Source organism: Herpailurus yagouaroundi, unplaced genomic scaffold (genome assembly GCF_014898765.1).
Source record: "Herpailurus yagouaroundi ecotype Mexico unplaced genomic scaffold, PumYag 251, whole genome shotgun sequence".
Lineage (NCBI taxonomy): Eukaryota > Metazoa > Chordata > Mammalia > Carnivora > Felidae > Herpailurus > Herpailurus yagouaroundi.
Window position 1 is genome coordinate 543,516 of NW_024412468.1, and position 20,225 is coordinate 563,740.

Below are 20,225 nucleotides of genomic sequence, written 5' to 3' on the forward strand. Positions count from 1 at the left end.
ATATGAATGTACAGTAAATTTATTACAAACAAGAATAAAATTATTAACAATGATAAATTGTGGGGGGAAAAGGACTTTATTTGTGCAGGAAACTCTTATTACCTGTAAAATATTGTGGAACTACCCGGAAATAGTAAAGTTTTTAAACTATGTGTATAGTAATGTGCACAAAGTTATTCCTTGTCATTGTCTTTAATAGAAGTTATGTATAGATTACATAGTTAGCCATTTCCAATGAATATGGAAACAAGCATAATGCTCTCTTCAGTTTTCCTAACCATCTACTATAGTACGTATGCTTTAAAGAAAAGGACAATTCTTGGGTCCCTGGGTGGCTCAGTCTGTTGATCATCCGACTTCAGCTCAGGTCATGATCTCCTGGTTCATGAGTCAAGCCCCGCATTGGGCTCTGTGCTGACCGCTCAGAGCTGGGAGCCTGGAGCCTGCTTTGGATTCTGTCTCTTCCTCTCTCTGCCCCTCCCCAACTTGCACTCTGTCTCTCTCTCAAAAATAAACATAAAAAAAGAAGAAGAAGAAGAAAAGGACAGTTCTTGGAGAAGACAACAAATTCCAGGAAGACAAGGTGCAGTTCACTTAAACTTTATTACATATTGTTAATATAGTTAGTAGTAAGAGCATACACTAAGTCAGGTTTTCTTCTATAAAACTGTATAAAATTAAAGATTTCAAACTGAACTCTTAACACCTAGATGCCATCTATAGTTAAATTTTGGCTAAAATGTTTGAAACACTCAGTAAAAAGAGAAACTATAGAAAATCTTTTATATGTTACCAAAAAAAACCTGTGGACCACACATTACAATTTAGAAGGAGATTACTTAAAATATGGATTGTACGCTCTTCTAATTTTCATTGAAACAGATTTAATCCTGACAGGGGAATTGTTTCTGGTCCATGTGCCCCACTGAATCCCGGTCGAGACCAATTTTCCAGGGAAGCGATGAATGCCGTTTAGATTTGCCAGACCACACTGGCTGAACCACCAGCCAGTGTTGTTACTGAGGCGACTACAGCTTTTCACAGACTGACCACTGACCAGGCATGCAGGGTGACATCCGTCATTATCGACATCCGATGTGCTGAAAGGCATTGCATTTTGGTTATCTTCTTTTCTGAAGCCCCGGAATCCATCACCTGGGCAAAACAGGTTTTTTAAATGACCAAATTTAAAGGTACTTTTTGTCATTTTAACTGGCCTTTACCAGACTATCTTAACAAAGCATGGCATCTAGAACTAAGGTTTACATTATTTTCTACTAGCTATCATATTAAAGTCTCCCCTCCAGTTAGGCTGAGCACTGGGTGTTGTATGGAAGTGATGAATCACTAAATTCTACTCCTAAAGCCATTACCAGCTTGGATTTAAATAAAATTTTTAAAAAGTAAAAAATATGAAAACAAACAAAATCTCTCCCCCAGATTGCAATATACCAAAATCTGGTAATGAATTCCTCAACATGATAGGCATCTTTAAGTGGCTATTTGGTACCAAATCACAATCCACAATGGAAGTTTGGCTCTGTAGACGGAATCAGATAATTTAGGCCAAAAATGGTGCTGTACAAACCTGTCATACTTTGGGGAAGGGTAATGTGGTAATTGGTAATTTAGGGAAAAGAATAATTTCTACGTAATAATAATACATAGTAAGTTTTCATGCCACCTCCATCCTCCATCACTTTAAATAAAGAGGCATGGATGAAAGGGAATCTGCTACATTAAGAGGCTTACATTTGTAGCTGCACAAGTTGTTTGGTTTTATTTAGGGGTCCCCAGGTTTATATCACATACGCAGTTACCTCAAGCATATAATCAGCTACCTTCCTGAGGTGAGCCCAGAATGGCTCTCCACACGACACATGGAGAGTAGCTCAAGTACTACCATTCCTAAAAGGTCCACACTGGGTTCTGCGTGTATGGTTTCCCTGATACTCGCCAAAACCTGAAAGAGTAAGTATCTTGGTCAAGGCAGCCCATGTAAGTAAGTAGCAGGGGCAGAAGCCATGTTTTGTTTGAATCAAACTATATAAACAGAAGGTTCTAATTAGTCCCATGACACCTAGATTTCATTTGCAGTAAACTGTGCTCATCTTTTGGAAACACTAACTTAAAGTAGAGCTGTGCTAAATCTTTGAAGAATCCAAAGCCCACATTTGTTTCATCATGTTCCAAATGTTTGGCATCTCTTGAGATAGGTCTTTGAGGAGCCTGGAGAACTTGATACGTGGTAGTGGCCCATCCTGTTCGCCAGCTGTGCTGAATATTAAAGCCTCTTACTCCACACCTCACAGGAAACAAAATGCCCACATTGCAGGTATTTGCAGGAAGAGTGTGATTTTCAACACCCACACAGTGCAATGCCTCTCAGATTTCAGATGAGACAGCATTGAAGGAGCATTGCCTAAGTTGTACGGTCGCTCCACAGACACTTTCCCTGAACAAAGTCCACCCATCAGAAGGGAAATGTGATAGGAGCTCCCCACTGGATTATATTTATAAACAGTTTTTAAAATATAATGCATAGAGCTGTTTTTAAGAAATAGCCCATTAAAACTCAGTATCATGTTTTCTGTGAAAGTGTAGTTACAGAACATGCCCTTTGTTTTCTCTGGGAACCCAAATAAATCTTTGCCAGTTTTAGAATCAGGAATATTTGTCCTTCTCCTGGGAGAACTGTTTGCTCAAATGTTAGAATTTCATATTTATGGTTTTTCTTTGAGCTAAAAATCAAATTTGTAGCTCATCTCTACCATGCACCTGATCACACTTAACCCCTGGTTTCATCTGTGTTTCTATCTCCATGTCCCATTGGCATCTTTTTCTTTATTTTGATTGTATTGTGTGATCAACTGTTGAAAGTTAGTTTACAACCTCATTGGGAAAATTCAGAGTAGGGCATAGCAAAATTTGAGGATTCTGTAATGAAACACTTGTGTAATGACACACTGAGTCTTCTAACTAGATCTCAGTCCAATAGAGAAACCCCCCACACACTTTTACTAACACAGTAGCTTCCATATTTAGATAGTTCTTTACACTTTTAGAGAGGCAGCATTAAAAATTGCATATTGTAACTCTTGAAAGTTTTCCTTATCTATCAAGATTTGAATTTCAGACTTTTTACCTAACATCCCAAGGTGGACAACTGTACCAGACAACTCTTCACTCTCAGAAATTTTCCTCCCACTGTGCCTTGACTCAGCTGCTTTCTTTGCCAACATTCATTTGCCAAAAGCCTATCCCTTCCTGCAAGCACACATTAGTGGTTCTCAACTATAAGGTTGCCAATACGTCCATCTTTGAATACAAATACCTGGGCCCAAACTTACTGAATTGGATTCTGCAGTAGTTTGTACTTTTAAAAACCTTCCCACATTGGATCTAACATTAACTCCTTGTCGGAAACCACCCTTCCATAAAGATTTTCCAGATGCAATCAGTGGAGATCATTCTCTCCCTCTCCTAAATGTCCAAAGCTCTATCAGTATTCAGTATTCCACATTTCTGGGTTTATCTCCCTTCTATATTATAATCAGTTAAAGAAGTGGGAACATATCTCACTCACTTTTGGATTTCTAACACTAAATATACATAATTAACAAGTACCATGATGAGCAACAACAGGAGAGTTGAATTTAGTATTAACTCAAATTTAAAATTTCAGCATCAAATTATAAATTTAACATGAAGTATTTTGAAGTTCTTAAAAATTAAATTTATTTGGAAATGAGTAACGCACCAAGGTATAGTGGGGGGAAAAGCCCACCAAACTAGTGGCTCTATCAACCTGGCTTCTTGCCCTGGCTCAGGTGTGATGAGCTGGGGCAAGTCCCTAATGTTTCAGGTTCCTTACCTGTACACTGAAGGAGATCGGCTCTAACATTCTGTGATTCCTAAATGCCAGCCTCTCAGAACATGAAAACGTCAATAATTCCTTCCCAGCCTGCCCCACTGACTCTCCTTCTAAAGAATCAGCTGCCATGATACATGGAAAATAGTTTTAAAGAATATAAGCTCTTCAAAGACACAAGGTGGGTCGATGATCGTAGCAGGGTTTCAAAACTCAGTTTTCTCATCCCGAATCTACTCTGTTATCAGTTATCTGGCATAGACCAAGCGAAATAACATTACTTTTATCTTCACCTAATATCAAGTCAGCTATATTTATCCTGCATCACTGGGGGGGAGAAAAAACTTACCAGCATTTCCTGAATACCGTCCTAAGTGCATCTTAAAAAAACTTGTTTCATCTTCTAGCCAAAAGTTGTCATATGATGCGTAAGCAAATGTGTCGTCTTCAGATTCCAATGCAACATGCAGCATAAAACTGGTGTTTTTCTGATTTACTATATAAAAAATCTTTTTTAGTCCTAGCCAAAATTCACCTGTTTAAAAAGAAATGTTTTTTTAATATATTTTAATACAACTTATAATAACTCCTTATTATTGAGGGTTTGGTGTTAGTTTTTAATACTGAAATGGCTCACATAAATTATTTGAGAGACTAGATAGCCCTAGCTCAAATTCAAATTATCAGTGTTTGTCTAATTTACAAAAAAGAAAAAAAATACACACACAAATACATTATATAAATAAATATAAATATATATATATATGTATATATATAATCTTCCTATTTCACTAGACTGGGAATAACTAGACTGTTTCATTTTTATCTCACCAAATTAAATTCAAAAAGTCATTTAACAATTGACCAAAAATTCAAGATCTACCTTAAGGCATGTCAACAAAAAGCTGTTGAAATACTGTGGCAGGTAACAAAATGATGTGTACTCAAAAATGCTAAGAGTTTTAACCTCCAAAGTGGCAGGTTCTAAAGAAACATTTCCTGAAAATGCTCACTTGCAATTATTTTTTCTGTCTTTTAGAATGATGCTCTGTGAATATTTCTTCATTACAATGCACTTTGTCTGTTACCCAGGTATAAAAATGTAATGTAATGTAATGAATGAAAATGAAATGGTGTTTGTAGATCCAGGATGAATTAGTAAATGTAGTGTTTGGACGGCATTCTTCTTGCTGTTCTAGCTAATGGTTTTCGACCCCACTCCCACCCCCCATCCCACCCTCACCCAGCCTGGCATAGCCTCTATTCTGGAATATATTCCTGTACCTGAATCATTAAATTCCTGAAGGAAGGAAGGGTCTAGTCCAAAAAAACTTGAGAGAGTTGGGGGACAGTGTGACAGCATTCACATTGTTAAAATTCTAGCTAAGATACCATGTCCCTCTCCAGGGCTCACGAGAGGCACTAACTGCACCCCACTTGGAACTGAAAAATACCGTAAGGAAGCGCAGGAAGAAAGGAGGTATATAGAAAGAAAGGTGGGTCTGTTTAGTGTCCCCAGCCCAAGACACTCCAATGTAAGTGTCCTTGCCATCCTGCCCCTCTACCCAGCCCCTAATTTGGCTTAACAGTATATTTTCCTTAATCCCAAATTTTTTTTGGAAATATACAAAGTACAAGGCAGTCTGTTCCCATGAACTGTACCTGCCTGAAGACATTTTTCTCAAAATTCAGTTAATTTCCCCATAGAAATAAGCATAAAGTGAGGAAGATGACAATTTGGAGCCTGTAGATCTAGGACTACTTGAATCAGGAGGTAGCACTTACCAGAAAATTAGGGGTCATGCTAAGAAAACACAATATATTAGCTGCACTCCATAACATGGCAGCTATTCAGCTTTATTCATAATACATAACACATAATTACATTTCACATCCTTTCTACAATCACTAGCCTGCAGTGGGGTTTTTGGCAACACAATACCACCACTTACTGAATCTTTAGATGACCTTATTATGGGATGTTAAGGCTTTTAAATTAAAACAGCAACTTAAAATAACAGCATAAAAGTGATCAAAATCATCTGCAAAAATTCCAACATAGGTAAAATTCTGCAGTGTTCACAAATACTAGAATTTCTGTTTGCTGGCAAAAGAAATACTGTCATGCAGCAATAATGTAAACAGATTTTACAATTCTCTTGAGGTTTACAGTTTTCAAATTTTGAGGCATTGATTCTTACTGATATTTTTATACACTCCTCCCAAGTCATATAATTTGAATCCGTACACCATGTACCTCGATTCTCCATTGGTGTAGACCCAGCACACACCTCAAGAATTTCAAGGTTCATGACAACCCTGCCTGCCATTCAGTGTTCCTTTCTACAAAAGGTTGTTGAGTATCTACCAGAATTCTGCTGGGTGCACAGTAAATACCTAATAGATACCCATTTTAGAATTTTCACTCAACCCCATTTCAGCAGGTATCCAAAGGTAATGATTTCCATCACCCAACCGAAAACCCACATGTTCTAAAATAATACGACATGAAGAGAAAGTCCTATTTTGATATTCACAAGGATTTGCTATTTTTACTAATGATTTTGACCAACAGATAAACTATCAGTGTCATGCCAAAAAAAAAAAGAAAAAGAAAAAGGAGAAATAAAATATGACCTAAAAGGTCACCAAATCCGTCCAGATAATCACACCACAGCCTCTGGAAATCAGTGATCCCGTCAACCCTTTTCTGTATCACAGTCCATCCACCTCCTCTATAATCCATGTCACACATCACCTAAAACGGGCCCAGAAAAGACAAAAATCACATACTATCATTTTCACTCATTGATGGAAAATTTATGCTTCACCCTCAAGCCTAGAGAAAGAGAAGACCGTTGCACTAAAAGTTTCAATGCAATTGTATGCTATTAATATATTCAGACATTTTTAAATCCATAGAAAGGACACTTTATTAAAAGGCAAACTTGAGGCCAACCTAATTACAGTCTCCTGTGTCAGTCATTCCATTACAGATGCAGTGTTGGTAGCATTTGAGGTCACCCTCTTATTCCTCACGTCCACAGATAGTTTTCAGTTGAGTGGTGACCCTGCCAACCTGTAGCAGAATGAGGAATCTGCTAACTCCTTCATCTTAAAACAGTGATGTTTTTTAAGTTTTAACCACATATGCGTGTGGGCCTGTCTTTGACCCCTCTTTTCCCCAGAGGCATGAACGGCCTATGTCCAGATGGGATCTTCAGACAGGAAGGTGTGATCTGTGCCTCACCACAGCCTGTGATCCTGGGTGCATCTGTCAGTGCTCTGTAAAATCCCCCTAAGAGGACAATGGTAAGGACGCAGAAAATCAGATGCAGTTGTCCCCATTAGAAACTTCCTGCTCACAGAGAAAGGCAGTGTGGAGGAAGTTAGGGAATCAACACCTTCCCATGATTACAAAAGGTAATAACGCTTCCCACTCTTCACAAAATTAAAAGTCTTCCTTCCCTCTCCATGTGGGTTCAGGCTCAGTTTTGAATCTGTAGGTGAAGCAAGTTAGGTAATTTTTTTTTTTTAACACTTATTTATTTTTGAAGGAAAGACAGAGTGTGAGTGGGGGAGGGGCAGAGAGAGAGGGAGACACTCTGAATCTGAAGCAGGCTCCAGACGTGGGGCTCAAACCCATGAACCGTGAGATCATGACCTGAGCCGCAGTCAGATGCTTAACCGACTGAGCCACCCAGGTGCCCCAGTTAATTTTTTAAGTTTTCAGTTTATTTTATTATCTGAGAAGGGTGGAGAGACAGAGAGAGAAAGAGAATCCCAAGTAGGCTCTGCACTGTCGGCACAAAGTCTGACTCAGGGCTGGATCCCACGAACTGTGAGGTGCTGACCTGAGCCAGAATCAAGAGTCGGACACCCAACCGACTAAGCCACCCAGGCGCCCTGCAAGTTAGATAATTTTAAAATTATTTCCCTCCTAAATCCCAATTTTTTAACATCTGGTCAATGGATGTCAAAAAGCAAGGTTAGTAAAAAAAAAAAAAAAAAAAAAAAAATTAGTGAATAATGTTGGTAATTTCAAGATGAGGAACTGGTGGTTTATTCAGAAAAAAAACTACTGTGTAATGAAGATTATCAATAAGGTGTGAGATTGGCACCATAAACTTTCTTATGCACAAAAAAGCAAGCAGAAAAAAATATGTGTAAATAACTTATACGTTACCATATATATTACTATGTTAGTATATGATATTATATATATCCTGCCAATAATAGATAATTTCGGATAGAAGTTTCCTCCAGAAATCCTAGACATAAGGGTAATGTATTTTGTTCAATTTAAAAATGGATTAGCTTCTCGATCTGTCTCATAGTGTAGTGAAAGCGGTTTCTTATTTATTAATTTCTTATATAACCACATTCAATCATTTATCACCCAAAGAAAGTATAACCACGTACAGGAAGGGAAATCTAGGTATGTTTGGCAAGCTCCAAGGCACAGCACCGCACTGCTTTCTAATATCCACAAGCTAATTAAAGCGAGTGTTTCTACTGCATATTTAGATTGTGTATAAGATCCTGCACGAAATGTACCTACTGCAGAGTGTAAACATGACACCTCACGTGGAAAAGCGAAAGACTCTCAGGTCCTTTTACTGGCTTGTGGTTTGGGCAAAGAATTTCAGAAAACCAAAATTGGGAAACTGGAACTTCTACCCATTTATTTTAAAAATTTCAAGGAAAAATAAAATATGAGAAGAATTAAAATTTTAATATTAATTAAATAGATACATTGCTTATCCTATTCCACATAATAAGGGAAGACTTTACCTCAAATGGGTAACTAGATCCTTCCGGGTAGATTATATATAAACCACTTGGTGTTTTGGTGACAGAGCCAATGGTGTCTTTAATATCAGTACAATCTAAACCTAGAAAAGTAAAATTAGTTATTTAGGATATTTTCAAGTGTACACTTAAGACTTAATCATTTTGCTGTAGAGATCTGACAGTGCTATCTGAAATTATGAATATAATTTCCATTGTGATAGATTTTAACTTCTTAATAAAAAAAATGATCTCGATTTTAGAAATCAGGAGAAAATACATGTAAGGAATGAGACTAAAGAATTTATGTTGGAATAAACCTTCACTAATAACATCACTGTTAGTGATTAGCCCTCCATACTACTTAAAATTTTCATTTGGGACCCACATTGATTTAATATAATTTATAATCATGCATTCTCACCCAATAAGTAATTCCCTTTCAGGAATCTAGGCTTATCTTGGGGACATAATGTGTAAAGGAAGCCTATGTGAATGGGAAGGAGAAACCCAAATGAATAAGTTGATTACTACTGACACATCCTTGACTACTGGAGACTGCAGAGACTCTCGCTGGGGACCACTGTGACAAAGAGCCAAGGGAGAGGACAAGGAAATCCCTCCTCCCCAAGAGGAAATTACGCCTGCAGCCTGCACTGCCGCCTATAGTTAAAAGTGTAGCGCCCCAGAATTGCCTTCGCCAAAGCATCCCGCTTCCCAGGGGACTGGAAGCACATTCTGTGGGTAAGGGTGTCACATTTATTCTAAGACATTTTACTGTGTATTATCTTCTATAGTAATAAAATAAAATCAACCCTTATATTGTCAATCACCTGGTGAAACAAACACACGAAAGCCTGAGACTGCAGAGCCGAAAGCCTGCTTACCGCCCTAGCTCTTCTCCTCGGCAGCCAAGAACCCTTAGCGAACTCAGCTGCCCGCTCTTCTTCTATCCTTTATTTTATTTTTTTTTTAATTTTTTTTTCAACGTTTATTTATTTTTGGGACAGAGAGAGACAGAGCACGAACGGGGGAGGGGCAGAGAGAGAGGGAGACACAGAATCGGAAACAGGCTCCAGGCTCCGAGCCATCAGCCCAGAGCCCGACGCGGGGCTCGAACTCACGGACCGCGAGATCGTGACCTGGCTGAAGTCGGCCGCTCAACCGACTGCGCCACCCAGGCGCCCCTCTTCTATCCTTTTAATAGCACTGTCTGCTTTGTAGTGTTATTCTGGCAATTTACATACAAGGCACAGGGAGAGCACTTAGCACAGTGCCCGGCACACAGTACGTGTGCAGAAAATGTCACCTACAGAAAATTCGCTCTAAAAAATTGTTTGCTTCCCCCTTATTGCTGGAAGATATAGATCCGTTGCTTGTGTTCTGAATTGCTAGACATTCTCACACAACCTTATGCTCAGAGCTGTGCTACACGTTCACAACGAAGGACCGATCTGGGCTGGAATCTCCACTCTGCCATCACCATTCATGTAAGTATGAACGCATTATTTAGATTTTTCTGGGCTGCATATTCCTCCTCTGATGATCCTCATCGCCACAGCAGACCCTTCTATTGTCTTACATTCAGGCAGTATTCGAAGAGCTTTTCGTGTACTTAGCTGTGCAATCCCCACAACAACTGTGAGGTACGTACTGCAGTTTGCTGATGAGGAAACGATCGAGGAAACAGGCCTCAGTGATTTGAAGACAGGTGGTCTGACCTCAGAGTCCACGCTCTTAACTACATGAGCTAAAATAAAAATGTAAAATAAAATACCATGCGGAAGTGCCTTACTACCTGACACTTAGGAGACTCTCAGTAATTGTTTATTTCCTTCCCTTTGTAAGCAAAAAAATCATACAGTAGGCCCTCAATAATAGTTATTTCCTTGGAACTCTGGTGTGAATTCATAATTGTAAGAGTGATGGGCTATTTTTCTTAGAAACACAAGCCTGTAGGAATTACTACACTGCATTTGAATACAAAAGGTTCTAAATTCCAGTTTATTTCTGTCTTAAGTTCCTTTTTTATTTCAAACTTTATGTCCCAATTTGAAATATTTCAGACAATTCAAAAAAAACTGTTTGCAGGCAGAAAGAACTCTGAAAACTTTCTTTTCTTCTGACTGAAGACTAATTATGACTAACATGTAAAAGACAGCCCAGAAACTAGTTACATAAAAGTGTTCCATGTGCAGTGGACTCGGGTTATCTGTGAACAGCCACGGCTTTTGGGCACCTGGAAAAGTTTCCCGATTCAGGAAAGTACATTTGTCTGGGCGGACGGCGGCCTCAGGGAACGTATTACCCCTCCAGTCTGTTAGATAATAAGGAGCTGTATTTTATAAACAAAACCTCTCAATGCTCCAACCCGTCCAGGAAAATTTTACGCAATAAAAGTCAAGTAGTAAGAGGCAGAAATAGAAAAGTTCTCACCATGTGACTGCACTGGCCTGTGAGGAAGAGGGTCCAACTGTTTTCGGAGAACTTCTGTCGTCAGAAGGAGAACTCGATTCATGAGCTCGTTAACCTGAACACACGGGCGTACCTTTCAGCACGTTTATATTTGAACAAAACTCCTTCCTCTGAATTGTGTAGCTGGCGTCCCTCAGCCTCTTACAAAGCAGCTCCGCGGTGTGTAACAGTGTCCGCCGCCCCACCCTGACGCCCCCAGCGCCGCAGCAAGGCCGCCAAGGCACCTGTCCAGTGGGTGCCATGTACCCCACAAGTGGCTCACACCTGCCCAGGTGGGCTTGCAGGCCCCTCGTGGACGCGAAGGCACCTGGCGGGGGGGTGGGGGGAGTGGGGGGCGCCGTGTACCCCGCAGGTGGCTCGCACCTGCGTAGGTGGGCGGCTCCCCCGCCGGTCTCCCACCCTCGCTCACCTCCAGACCGGTCCCCAAGTGGGTCCTTCCCCTCCCCGATCACACACTACTGGCTGCCCCTGTACACCTGCCGCCTGCCCGCACCGCTGCAAACAGCAACCCCGAGCAGAAGAGACTCTGCTTTCTGAGCCGTCTCTACGGCTTCCGAAGCAGGTGTGCGTCTTCGGAGACTCAAACCTCCGGCTCTCGCACCTGGAAAGCTATCCCCTAGCGCGGACCTCGGAGTTCTCTTCTGCAAAACGCTGACAGCGTTCACAACAGGCTTTCAGCGCTTCTTCCTGTCCCCTTGACTGCGCACCCCTGGAGTGAAGGTCCATTTTTTTGTGTTTGTTTTTGTTTTTTAATGTTTGCCTGAGGCTTCCTGGGATGCCTCTAATTGAGCAGGCAGTAAACACATGTCTAGACACAAATGCATTAAAAAATTAAACAGTTGCACCTCTAATTGTATCGCTGTATCTGTGCAATAACAACACAAGAGGAAAAGGTCCGTACCTGACTGGATAAATAATCCAAGGAGGTTTGTTGCTCATCCATCATGTTTCTTAGCAGTTTTTTGGTACTTCGTGTGTAGGAAACAATAGAATTTTGCAAATTTCCTTAAATCATAATAAAAAGTGTTTGCTAAATATTGTTAGAGAAAATACGGTGAAAAATAATGAGCTTAAATGATTTGGGATAAACGTAAGACACAATATATCTCCATCTATCTAAATACTCCACTTAGTATAACTTTTGTTTAACTCAGGATCACCCAAGAAAATAATTGTATCCACACTGGTTAATGAAACTATGCTTTCTAATAGTTTAGATTACCCCCAAATAAGTGAATCTGATGTAACAGAGAGACAGCATTTTGAATATTAATTTTCACTTTGTGAAATGAGAGTTACAGGGGCACCTTTGAGGCTCAGGCAGTTAAACGACTGACTTCAGCTCAGGTCATGATCTTGTGGTTAGTGAGTTCAAGCCCAACGTAGGGCTCTGTGCTGACAGCTCAGAGCCTGGAACCCACTTCAGATTCTGTGTCTCCCTCTCTCTCTGCCCATCCCCAGCTCGTGGGCTCTCTCTCTCTGAGAAATAATAAATGAATAAACTTTATAAAAAAAATAAGATGAGAGATATGGAAGGAGGAGGTCTGGGAGTCCTCAATCCTTATCATATAAGAAAGGAAAAGGCAATAATCTATATCATGCAAGTTAATTTTCAAAATAAATACTTCTTTTGTTCTATTGACGCTATGTATTTTTATATAAACAAATGGCAAACAAATATAAATGATAAATCTTTTTTTAAGATTTTTTTAACGTTTATTCATTTTTGAGAGACAGAGAGAGACAGAGCATTGAGTGGGGGAGGGGCAGAGAGAGAAGGAGACAAAGAATCTGAAACAGGCTCCAGGCTCCAAGCTGGCAGCACGGAGCCCGATGTGGGGCTCAAACTCACTGACCACAAGATCATGACCTGAGCCGAAGTCGGACACTCAACCGACTGAGCCACCCAGGCTCCCCTATAAATGATAAATCTTAGAGTTTTGGTTGGTTGGTTTCTGATTGAACTATTTTCCTTTTTTAAGAAGGTTGTTTTTTTTTTTTTTATGTCAAAGGAATCTTACTCAGAGAATAGTTGCAAAAACAGTTTAAATAGCTTTCCTAAATCATGTGACACCAGGCTGCCATGATGTCCCTGGATATTTCAGTCTGTATTTCTTTTTTTTTTTTTTAATTTTTTTTTCAACGTTTTTTATTTATTTTTGGGACAGAGAGAGACAGAGCATGAACGGGGGAGGGGCAGAGAGAGAGGGAGACACAGAATCGGAAACAGGCTCCAGGCTCCGAGCCATCAGCCCAGAGCCTGACGTGGGGCTCGAACTCACAGACCGCGAGATAGTGACCTGGCTGAAGTCAGACGCTTAACCGACTGCGCCACCCAGGCGCCCCTCAGTCTGTATTTCTTACACCAAAGACATTCCTTACAACACAACTCTCAAAATCGGGAAGTAATCATTGACTACCATGTATTCCCCGGCCTCATACAAATTTCGCCCTTTACAGCAAAAGCATCTACACATTATTGCACACATTATTCTTTAAGAGGTGACTTTACCTCTACATTCCTAATTTTCACATTAAGAATCCTTGGTATCTTAAAATGCACCCCACCCAGGCTCATCTCTCGTTTCTACTTTCAGTCTCTTGCTTTCCATTAGAACCTTTCTGGATTTACGTGTCTGTCTTTATGGACCTAAGTGCAACTCACCGGTTTGAGAAATAGGAGATGCTTGTGTTGCACATAGAATTAAACACATTAAAGTGGGCTTTTTATGCTTTCTGGCCTAGGATTTACATCCTTTAAGACCTAGACCAGATCACCACTCCCTCCCTTTCTGATTCTCCTTCTTCATCCCACTCCCCATGTGCATATAACAGGCCATGAAAATTCCCACACCGTCACTCAACAGTTGCAAACAAAAATCAAGACCTTGAAAGTTTAGTTTTACATTTTGCTACATAAATTGGCTATGAATTTGTAATATGCCTGATGTAGTATTCATTCAGTATTAATGAATTTCTCCCTCAAAACTAAGGTGAAATTTCGTAATGGCTCAGATGGAAGTTTGAGAGTAGCCTCTGGTGAACTGATAAAACGTAACTCTCAGTGCCGTCTGGCTCGCCCCTCTCCTCTGCTGCCAGCTGAAAGGGCTACCTGGAAGGATTCATTCATTCATTTACCAAACACTTACTAAGCACCTACTATGTGCCAAACACAGAAAACCTCTGACCTAGAAGGATCAAGATACATATAAAATGACCCAAACAAAGCTAAGGCGTATTTCTTTCTATGTATTCCATACCTTAGAAGTAATAAATCATATACCCTTATGATTGTGATTATTTTTATTACTTACTACACATGAAATGTTTTTCTTCTCGTGTAATTTTAATTTTAACATCACACAACTCTTCACAGTCTTCCTTATAAACAGTATCATTACTTTTACTCTCATCTTTTGCATTAGATACATCTTCTACAGTGTTGACTCCTGGAGAATCCTTGACATTAAAAAAATAGAAATGAGAAAAGAATATATGAAGTATGTTATGTGACCTATACATAATAAATATAAGAAGAGTACATGGAAAAGGTGAAATCTCAGGACATACACAAGGATGGTCACTAGACACGAACATAATGAACTGGTTAGAAGTCTACAAATAAACCTTATGGGTAAATTTTAAGGATCAATAAAAAGTATACATTAATTCAATATTTTTGCTCTCCCCTTTTCTTCCAAATACCAAAAGGATATACTTAGGGTCTACTTTCTACAACCGTGACTCCATGGCCTTTATCCTTAACTTTGGCATGTTTCCACATCTGATACAGCGCTGAGCCAGCCTTCTGCCAAACATCTGGGAATCTGAAGTTCCTTGAACAGAGCTAAGAAGGTTCCCTGATTATTCTCCATAGATTACATTTCTATGCCAAATGGACTTTCTGCCAGCAATTATCAGGAATTAGGGGTAGAGATGGATGTGTGGGAGGGTTGTCACTTTTATGTAAGCTAAAGTATTTACAGATTTGAAAGGTAAAGTACTCATTGATTTGAAAGATATCAGAACAGAAAAAAAGCCTGGGATTTTCCTTTGCAAAATCAACAACAGATGTCATCTTGAAAAGCCAGCTACCAGCCGCAGTTCTAAAGGTATTTATTCTTGTTAGTAAATGCTGGTTTTTCTACATAAAACATTCTTTGGTGGAAGTTATACAGATTTAAATAACTGTTTTTAAAAGAAAATAGTAACAAGCTTTATCTTCCTTTGACCTGGATATTGAGAGAAAGGTGAAAAGCTAATCATAGTATGAAAGGTATTTGCCACCTAAAGATGCTTATATTTTGTTACATGGACCTACTTTTAACTTCTTATTCTTTCCCTTCTACTCCTGTAATAATAGGCATCCTAGATGTTTTCAAAAACCTGACAACAACTACATTTTTCCAGATCTAAAATAAGGTTTTTTAAATTTTGAGTATTTTAGAGAACTATATTATTATTATTTCCGTAGCTTTACCTAAAATTTATCTTTATGAAACCTTGGAACTTTGGAATTTGGGATTGATATCACGGTAATACATTGTAGAACATTTTAAAATCATAAACCAGTATTTAAATATGCAGAGATTCAAATCACCATCTATTCAGAGTATTGCATATACTTTATTAGCTGTCACTTTCACATTGTTTTAAATGAAATTTTCTAGTTTCCTGGAAAAGGAAGCACAAGACTGTGTTTGAAATATAAACGTTTATAAAATATTTATTTTTTTAAATAACAAAGTAAATTTTTTATTACCTACCAGGTATTTCATTATCAAAGTTAACCAGAAAGTTGCCAGCTGGTTTTTAAGTTAGGCCTGTAATTTCTTTAAAATTTTTTTCACGAGAAATATGTTAAGTGTCAATCCTCAGTTATGGTTTCCTAAGTTTAAAAATAATATTAAAGCAGAATCTCAGCATTTCTAAAAACTTTAAGTTTTCCATAATTATATTGGATGGTACAATTAATCTTTTCAAATTTTAAATATGTATCTTGAAAACTATATAATCATACTTCCTAGGTCAAATAACATTGCTGAAATTCTTACCGTAGAATGATGTACACAGTTACCTTGTATAACTTCTCCAGAAATAAAAATAAATGTATTTAAGAATAGAAGTGAAGCTTGAGGCAGATACATCATATTCTTCTTGGAGAAATGAAAAACTTCTTCAAATACCAGTCAGCTCTCTGTGGAAAGAACTACAGTGCATAGAGTCTTCAGTTAAAAACTTCTGGAAAGTGTACAACAAAAACAGAAGCCAAAACTTACTGGTTCCATGCCCTCGTTTGAAACAACACCCTTCATACGAAAAACAAAGTAGCCTCTAGAGATCCTGTCCTTTTTAAGTTATGCAAACCTTTTTTTATCACTACATGCCTGCTTTTAGAATACAGGCAATAACTAGATAAATAAATAAATGGATGAAAAGTGAATTTATAAAGTCATCTAATGATAAACTATTCCTCAATAACTGTAAACCAGTTTGCATAAAAACAGTAAGGAAGTAGAAATGAATGATGGAGTAGAAAGAATGTTATATTGAAACTGTTTTGGGGCATCTGGGTGGTTCAGTCCTTAAGTGTTGGACTTCATCTCAGGTCATGATCTCGCACTCTGTGAGTTCGAGCCCCACATCAGGCTCTGTGCTGACAGCTCAGAGCATGGAGCTTGCTTCAGATTCTGTGTCTCCCTCTCTCTCTCTCCCTTCCCCCACTTGTGCTCTGTCTCTCTCTCTCTCTCAAAAATCAATAAATGTTAAAAAAAAAAAAGAAAAAAAACCTTTTTACGAAACACCAAGCAGAAATGCAACCAATGTGGACATGCAGGGAAGCTAATTCAGATGTAAAATATGCTTCTACCTATTTTAAATTTAGCCACCAATGATGGTCACACGAATCCTATCATTACCAAATTTTAGAACTCTGATTTGTATGTTTTACATCTGTATTACTAAAACTTCAAAAATTATTAACATAAGGGAACTATTGTTATTGAAAATGATCACTCTCTCAAAGCTGATAGATCAATGTCTGTAATGACTCTTCAAACACTCCCTTACAACAGTTCCCTCTCTTCAGTATAGAAGAGACATGTTTCTATACTGAAGAGTATAGTATTCATTATGCTAAAATAAAATAAAATAAAATAATCCAAAACTTTCCTGAGTCTTGCTTCCTATTCAAGGTATTATTTTCTCCATTTCATTTGCCAGCCTCAGAAGTACCAGATGGGGACCACGCCATGGTTTTAATGGCACTAATATAGTGACTGGGACCACAGGCACTAAAATGTTAATTAATGAAATAATATCTTAAACCAGTTATGTATTCTCTGACTTTACTTCCTCACCACCACTGTTTAACCCAACCACTTATCTCCTACTCTCCTGAGGAGTTTGGGCAAGCCGGCTCTGGGACCAATCTGCCTGGGTTTGAACCTTGACTGCACCACTCCTTTGCTCTGGGACCTAATATCACTATAGCTTGATTACTTCCTTTGTAGAATGAGGACAACTGTGTGGATTCGATGATTTTTATACATAAGCACCTACCACAATGCATGACAAAAACAAACATCCAAATGTTAGGTATTACTATTATTACTATTATTTGACTTGATCTATATTGCAGTTCTAACATTGCTGACAATATTGATGACCTTTATCATCTATATTAGGAGTAGATGAGAAGTTACCTCTAATCCTAAATTTCTAGTTGAGATCTTGCAAAATTGTGACACCTATAGCAGAACTTCAGTAGTTTTACATCAGCCATCAGATGTTAAATTCTTCGTTCTTTCACACCTTTCCCAGAGACAAATCCAGGAAATTCTTACCAGAGCAAGAAAATACTTCAGCAGAAGATGCAAAAAATAGCTTCAGTCAAGATGAAAGTGGAAGCTCAAGGATTGTCCATCTCAGGCTGCTTTGTGTAATTCACAAGGTTTTTATGGTATTCAAATTAGATAAGCTATGTGAACATGCTTTGCAACCATAAAGGCATTATTGTTGGTTTCTTTTGTAGATAGAACATCATTAACAACTTATGAGACGTGTGAATGAAGTGGGGTGTCTACTAGACATGTCCTAATCAGCTCATGTCTGAAGCCCAAGTCTTATTACTCCCCCTTCAACTTGCTCCTCCCCATCTTAGTAACTGGCAATACCTTTCATCCACTTGGTTCAGGCCCAAATCACAGAGTCACATTTGACTTTTTTTTCACTCACAACCATTTCACTCACTTGCCACAACTATTCATCAAAACATCTTATTGGGTCAAGGTTGAAAATTCTGAGCACTTTTTGGGGCGCCTGGGTGGCTCAGTCCGTTGAGCGTCTGACTTTGGCTCAGGTCATGATCTCGTGGTCTGTGAGCCCAAGCCCCGCGTTGGGCTCTGTGCTGACAGCTCAGAGCCTTGAGCCTGCTTCCAATTCTGTGTCTGCCTCTCTCTCTGCCCCTCCCCTGCTCATGTTCTGTCTCTCTGTGTCAAAAAAATAAAAATAAATAAAAACGTTAAAATTCTGAACACTTTTTACCACTTCAATCACCACCATCTAATCTCTCCCCTGACCTACTGTAATGACATTCAAACTAACCTCATTTCTAGCCTTATCAACTAGAGTCTAAGTTTCCTTATAGCAACTAGAGTGATATATTTCTCTCCCTCTCTCTCTCTCTCTCTTTTAAATTTGAGAAAGAGAGAGCATGAGTGAGTGGAGAAAAGAGGCAGAGGGAGAGAGAGAGAATCCCAAGCAGGCTCCATGCTCATCTTGGAGCCAGACATGGGGCTTGATCCCACAACCCTGGGTTCATGACCTGAGCCAAAAGCAAGAGTCTGGAGCTCAACTGACTTAGCCACCTAGGTGCCCCTAGAGTTATCCTTTCTAAAGAGTGACTTACATCATATTTTTCTCATACTCAAAACTCTCCAATGGCTCCCTCTTCATTTGAAGTTGGATATTATACTGATTCCTTGAATACTGTCTAAATCCCTGGTAAGGCTCAAGTACATCCACAAGGCATTTCTACAATTTCATGTCCTCGCACACTTCCCCTGCCTCACCCTCTTCTAGACACAGTGTCTTCTCTCTGGTCTACAAATATGTCAAATATAGGTCTTCCCTCAGAGCTTTCTGTATCTACAGCACCCTCTGCCTCTGACATTCTTCATCCAGACATCTGAATGGTAACCTCTGTTCTTCATTCAGACCGCTGCCCTAATTTCCCTTCTTCTGAGGCTTTCCCTGAGCACCCTACCCAAAATACAGCTGGGTCAGTCTCTGTCCCCTACACTACTCCATCTCTGCTTATAGTGCTTTTCACTCCCTAATATATTCGGAGGGGGGAGGGGAAGAAAAATAAATACAAGCTTCATGAGCATAGGGACTTTGAAGTTTTGTTCACCGCTGTATTCCCAGCACCTAGAATGTGCTTGGCACATAGTAAGTGTTCAATGTATATTTCCTTAATAAAAGAATGAAGTCTATTATTATATAGAATATATCATGGTTTTAAAGTGCAAAAGAATTAAGCATTATATTCAATTCAGATGTCTTCTGACAAAATATAGAGATTTTAGTGTAATATTCATTTTTATTGCTTGAATCATACTTGACTTTCTGCCAAGAGATAAAGTTGATAACTGCCTCAAATTATCTTTCTATTATCCAAATATCTAATCGTAAAGGCTCTTTCTTTAGAATCTAGGACTATACAAGTCAAATAAACACGAAAACCTAATATTTTGAAGAAATAATTTAAAGGTTAAAAAAATCCTATGATTAAAAAAAAAAAAAAAACAAAAATAACTAGGGCGCCTGGGTAGCCCAGTCAGTTAAGTGTCATGATCTTCAGCTCAGGTCATGATCTCACGGTTCAGGAGCCCGTTGACAGGCTGTGTGCTAACAGCTCTGAGCCTGAAGCCTGATTCAGATTCTGTGTCTCCCCTCTCTGACTCTCCCCTGCTCGTACCTCTCTCTCTCTCTCTCTCTCACTCTCTCAAAAAAAAAAAAAAAAACAAAAAAAAACGCTGTTTAAATTTTCTTTTTTTCTTGGTCATCATTGTAAAGCAACATTTGA

The 20,225-nt window shown here is 38.9% G+C and overlaps 1 protein-coding gene across 1 annotated transcript; it reads right to left on the reverse strand.

Annotated features, from left to right (window-relative positions):
* Nucleotides 1–584: 584 nt before the first annotated feature.
* On the reverse strand, nucleotides 585–16,345 carry ANGPTL5 (angiopoietin like 5). The gene is made up of 8 exons (XM_040460770.1): nucleotides 16,192–16,345; nucleotides 14,452–14,596; nucleotides 12,039–12,142; nucleotides 11,099–11,192; nucleotides 8,666–8,766; nucleotides 6,509–6,629; nucleotides 4,221–4,406; nucleotides 585–1,155 (listed from the first exon to the last, which is right to left on the reverse strand). The coding sequence occupies exons 1-8, from the start codon at nucleotides 16,285–16,287 to the stop codon at nucleotides 836–838; spliced, it is 1,167 nt and encodes a 388-aa protein (XP_040316704.1). The 5' UTR covers nucleotides 16,288–16,345; the 3' UTR covers nucleotides 585–835.
* Nucleotides 16,346–20,225: the final 3,880 nt, after the last annotated feature.

What these genes read in the sequence shown, in the direction of transcription:
- ANGPTL5 (XM_040460770.1), bottom strand. Translation starts at nt 16,287, where the DNA reads ATGATGTATCTGCCTCAAGCTTCACTTCTATTCTTAAATACATTTATT. An exon ending in AGAAAAACATTTCATGTGTA is followed by an intron (nt 12,143 to 14,451) that starts GTAAGTAATAAA and finishes TTATGATTTAAG; the next exon opens with GAAATTTGCAAAATTCTATT. An exon ending in GATCTAGTTACCCATTTGAG is followed by an intron (nt 6,630 to 8,665) that starts GTAAAGTCTTCC and finishes GGCCCGTTTTAG; the next exon opens with GTGATGTGTGACATGGATTA.